Source organism: Eimeria mitis, genomic scaffold (assembly GCF_000499745.2).
Source record: "Eimeria mitis Houghton genomic scaffold, Emh_scaff473, whole genome shotgun sequence".
Lineage (NCBI taxonomy): Eukaryota > Apicomplexa > Conoidasida > Eucoccidiorida > Eimeriidae > Eimeria > Eimeria mitis.
This window is the reverse complement of record NW_013573034.1, coordinates 14,584-20,108: the sequence shown is the minus strand read 5'-3', so window position 1 is coordinate 20,108 and position 5,525 is coordinate 14,584. Positions and strand designations below refer to the sequence as shown.

The 5,525-nt window shown below is 50.6% G+C and overlaps 1 protein-coding gene across 1 annotated transcript in view; it reads right to left on the bottom strand.

Annotated features, from left to right (window-relative positions):
- Positions 1–5,467: 5,467 nt before the first annotated feature.
- The window catches only part of EMH_0013500 (uncharacterized protein), a gene marked incomplete at both ends in the record, with an annotated part of 2,847 nt that continues 2,789 nt past the window's right edge, over positions 5,468–5,525 (bottom strand). The window contains one exon of the mRNA XM_013499841.1: positions 5,468–5,525. Within this exon, the coding sequence (XP_013355295.1) occupies positions 5,468–5,525 (58 nt within the window).

Sequence of the window (5,525 nt, the reverse complement as noted above, 5' to 3'; positions counted from 1 at the left end):
CTATATATATATATATATATATATATATATATATATATATATATATATATCCAGAGCAGGGATTGAACCATCTCAAGCCACGAACGAGGCGACTCCCAGGTGATCGCTACCGCTGTTCGCGCGCACGGACGGTCCGAAGTTGGCCGAACTCGCTCCGTACTACCGCAATTCCATCCCTATATTCGCATGGATTGCTGCCCATCTATCGGATCTTGTAAAGAAGGCCAAGCACTTCATTTGGGGGGTGCAAGAGGATGAAGCCGCCCGACGCCTCATCGGGCACCTGAGATCGTCGCCAGTAGTGGCGCTCCCTGACATCCATAAAACCGTTTTCCTCACGACCGACGCCAGCGAGACAGCAGTAGCGGTGATGCTCTCCCAGCAAGCTAACGGCTCCAAAAGAGTGCCAAGTAATGGCCTGCTACTGGCAACGTTTCACAGAGAGAAAGCAGAAGTATTCGGTTCGGGAGAAGGAAGTCTACGCGGTCTGTTGGGGTGTAAACATGTGTCGGCATTACCTGTATGGCATGCGCTTTACTGCCCAAACCGTTCATCAGTCCCTGACGCGCCTGAGAACGAGCTTGCAAGACTGTGATAATGAAAGAGTTATTCGGTGGCTCTCTCGCCTCACGCAGTACGACTGGACAGTCAAGTACATCAGGGAAATCACCAGCGTGCTCGCTGACGCGCTCTCCCGACACCCTAGATGTCAGTCACAGTGTTCTGCAGCTACAGTTTTCTGTGGTGCTTCTCTTTTTTCGTCCAACTTGTGTTCTTATTCTTTAGATGAGAGGAAAACAGCAGGAGGTAAGGACGGCTTTACAAACCAACGTACAAAGAAAAGGGATAGATATCTAGCTAGTTGGCTATCTAGCTAACCATCTTGCTAGATAGAGATAGCTGGAGCGCTTTAGAGCATATGCTGGGCTAGCTAGCTAGCTAACTAGCTAGCTAGCTCGGCAAGGCACTCGGCGCGCCGCATGTGTGGCGACTGCAGTCTTATCTGCGCCTGCAGGAGAGAACTTGAGTCTGGTAGCATTTCGCTAACTATATGGTTCAATGCCTAGCCAGCTAGCTAGCTCGCTATCTTAGCTAGCTAGATCGCTAGCTAACTAGGTTGTTTCAACTGCATTTCTCCTTGATATCGGCAGCAGCATCCTTTACAATCTAAAAGAACACGGCGACTTTGTGGGGGTCCATCGCTGGCTCAATGCAGTGGCCAAGGCTGGCCATATAACGACCCGGTTGATATTCCTCCACCTGTACAGAATACAATGCCCCCAACCTATGTAGACAGTGCTGCTGCAGCGTATGCTGCTGCTGGTGTTGCTGCTGCTGCTGCAGCTGTTGCTGCTGTTGCTGCTGCTGAGCATTTCGGCAGTTTCTTTGACGATAGTCTCACATGTTGTGTATGGTAGCTGAGGGTCTAAATCTCCGTGTATAGATGTAATGGAAAGACTGCCACGAGGAGGAAAGTAAAAAAACGGAATATCGGAATAAAATCGTCTTCTTATTATTTCTCGTTTATTTTTCCAGGATATAGAAGAAAAAGAGACGGAAGACAATGGACGGTTCTTAGGGAAGGCTATATCACCAGTACACCCCGACAGCAAATAGATATAGCCTGTCATACGAATGTATACACAAGGAGGATATGCAGACACATACATATATTATATATATTATATATAGAGAGGGGGAGAGGGAGAGAAAACAGCAGCCACAGCAGCAACCGCAACAGCAGCAGCAACAGCAGCAGCAACTCGCGTCAGCGATTTTTGTAGTACAGGGCACCCCGAACTCCTCGTATTGCTCAGGGGCGAACACACTCGCATTTGTCTCAAACACCTGCAAACGCCACCAGCAGCTGCTGCAACATCAGTCGCATCAGCAACAGGAGGAGCAGCAGCAGCAACATCAGCAGCATAGCAGCGGCAGCACCACCAGAAGCGATATCAGCAACATCAGGTGAAGCACCAGTTCCATCACCAACAAAAGCAGCAAGAGCAGCAGCAGGATAAAGAGGAGGTGCAGCAGCATCAATAGGAGTAGCAGCAACAGCAGCAGCAGCAGCAGCAGCAGGGCCAGCAGCATATGAATAGAGGAGACGACATTACCTGAAGCACGTGGGCTCAGCCCCCGACTTGTTCGCTCAGATAATTTGCTGCTGCTGCTGCGGTCTGCTGCAGCAGCAACTTTGTCTCATCAGTATACTTGAGTACAAATACTTCTGCGCGTTGTCAACCCTTCTTGGGGCTCGCCCGTCTACTATAAAACAAAATAAAGTTAGGGGCCCACCAATAAACCCTATCACCGTCTCAGACCCTTGCAGTCGCTCCGCTGTTGCATATATAACATCAAATGCATAACATGCAGCAGCAGCAACAGCACTAACAGGTGCAGCAGCACGAGCAGGTGCAGCAGCTGGACTACTACAGCAAAGAGAGACGCAGGATGAAGACAGGGAGACAACCGCGAATCTTCGGCCGGCACTACACCATATCTAAGGAAACCTAAAACCTAAACCCTATGGCCTGACATAGTTTGACTTCAGCATCAAATGCGGTTTCTAGACGCTGAACGTCTGCGGGCGCTTCTAACTGCCAGCCAAAGCGTGGCCCCTCCCCCTCCTGCACTTTCAACGGCATGCCCATGGCCTGCGCAACAAACCCTAAACCCTAAAGCCTAATTTTTGGAGGCTTGTTGCAGAACCCTTAGGCGACCCCGGTAGGTTCTGCGGGGGGGAAGTGGAGGTTTTAGAGTTTAGAGACTAGGGAGTTTTGAGGGATTTACTGTTGCTGCTGCGTTCGAGTACGAGCAGCAGCTCGCAGGCTTTAGGGTTTATTAAGGCGTAGGGTTTCTTACGGTTCATGAGGTTTTATTGGGTTTACTACAAGGGTTTAGGATGTATTAGGGTTTAGGTTTCATTAGGGTTTGTAGGCGTCACCCCTGTAGTACTATGATATCCCTAAATGTAATGGCGGCATCTAAGAAAGCAAGTCGAGTTAAGTGCCGCAGGGTCACGGTGGCAGCGAGAAGATGATCTTTACTCATCGAAGACAAAGGAGAGACAGAAATAAACAGAATGCATACATATATACATATTTATTTATCTATATATTTATTATAATAAAAGAAAGAGGAGAGACAGAAGGCTATAGAAATATGTATTTCTATTTCCTTCGGTCCCTCCTCTCTCTTTTATTATTGTAAAAGAGAAATAAGAGACGGAGGGAGGCATCGCAGCATCAGCATCAGGAACAGCAGCAAGAGCAACCGCAGCAGGGGCACCACCACCAGCATCAGCAGCATCAGAAGTAGCAGCAACAGCAGCAGTCCCACAGTTAGGAATTTGTGTTTTGCCCTGACGGCCCGGAAAACTGGTTAATATCGACCTGCCTGCCGCATCACCCAAAAGGGGACAGATGAACTGCCGTCCTCTTCTGCTGCTGCTGTTGATGATGATGATACGAATGCGCTGTATGCTGCTGTCCCCATCAAGGCAATTCTAAGAGAGGCATTCTCTAAACGACGAGCAGCAGAAACTAAACACATAACGGAACAGCAGCAGTAGTAACGACAGTGGCAGCAGCGGCAACAGTGCCAAGAGCAGCAGCAATACCAGTGGCAGCAGCAGCAGCAGAAACAGTGGCGGCAGCATCTACAACAACGGTGGCAGCCGCAGCAGCAGCAGCAGGGCCAGCACCACCCGCAGCAGCAGCAACATCAGCAGCAGTGGGAGCAACAGAAGCAACCGACCGGAGGGGGCAACACGGGCAACAGAACAACGATAAACACACAAAAAAGCAAAAGGAAGGAGACAAACAAAGAGAAAGAGACGGACAACAAGGAGAAGAAAAAAAAAAGAGACAAGCGAAGAATAGAAAGAAGAAACATGCTTGCGCGGAACCGCTCGTCGTCTTCTTATTTCTTCCTTCGCCTCCTTCGGTGCCTCCTACAAGCAACCCCCTAAACCCTAAACCTTAAGCGCAAGACCTACACGACTGGTAGTAGTAGTGCCATCTTTGTTTCAGGGTTTAGGAATCGCTTGGGGCTCCCCGATGGCCACTTCAAAGATGCGTTGAGGGTCCCCAATGCTCTTGGTGGCCCCCCTCATCCTTTGGGGGCCCCTTTGGTGCTATTAAGGGCTCTCTGCGCGCTTGGGGGCCCTGCTGTCGCATAGGGCCCTCTATGGCATTGGGGGGGGCCCTGTGGCATTTGGGGCCCCCCTTTGGTTGTGGCGGCCTCCCAAGTGCCTTTCGGGGCCCATAAGGCGGCAGCGCGTTTTTGTCGGCCCCCCTGGCGATTGCAGTATCATATGGAGGGCTTCTTGTGCTGCTGAGGAGGTCACAAGGTCTGGACGTGATGCTGTTACGAAGGCCTCTCCGTCTCTCCTAAGAAGCAGCAGCAGCAGCATTTGTAGCAGCACCAGCAGCAGGAGCATTTGTAGCAGCAGCATCGGAAGTTGTAGCAGCAGCAGCAGCAGCAGGAGCGGGAAGGTGTGCGACCCCCAGCAGGAAGACAACGCACACAGAATCACAAAAGGGTTCTTCAAACGTGTTGCGACAGCGGTTGCTGCTCGTGCTGTTGTAGCTGCTGCTGCTCGCTTGGCAGACGCAAGACGAGATTCACGGAGCTGCAGTTGCTGAGGGGGAAGGAGCGCCCAATTGAGGTGTTGTTGCTGCTGCTTCTGTTGCTGCTACTGCTGCTGCTGTTGCTGCTGCAGAAGGCCCTTCCCCTTTGAAATGGCTGCGGATGTATTAGCGGACAACGACCCGCCCGAGTAACACCGGCACGAGCAAGCTGCTACTGCAGCGCGGTGTACAGATAAACAACAGCAACCAGCAGTTGCAGACGGCAGTGAAGACACAGCAACGTATGCTGCGGTTTGTAGCATAGCCTTCCGCCTTTAAACATGCGAGTACCTGGAGACACATATACTCGCCACCCGCAGTGACCCTATTCAAAGCTTTCATACAGCGCCGAACAGCTGCCCTATCAAAAAAGTTCGAAAAAACTGTAGCATTCGGTCAACACTGAAAAAGAAACGATGCGAACGCAATGGAGCAGCGCCGGACGCGTAACGCCAGTCGGCTGCCTGAACCGAAGAAACAGAGAAATATGCACTGCGTAAGGAATAAGAACCAATGACTCTACAGAACAAACATTCCGCATGGCTCGCGCGACGGGACAGTCGTGCTGGGGCCAAACCCACATCGGCGCAAGCAATGTCCGAATAGGATCGTTTCCTTTTGCCAGATATGCTTACTAAAGGAAGGCAACGGGAAAGGGAAATTCAGCAGTGCAAAACGCGTTCCCACGCACTGTTGAATTTTATATACTAGAACTTTGCACTCAAAGCCACTTATATGTGTAATGCATGCCACGTGTATCCCTGAGTAACCATGGTGTCCAGGAAATAAGGGCAGCCAAGAGTCAGTGCTTTTCGAGTGTTCAGAAGCCCGTTTCAAGTTCGTGCTGTATTATGAAGATCAATGCGCGCCTTTTCGACTGCCGCTGTAAGA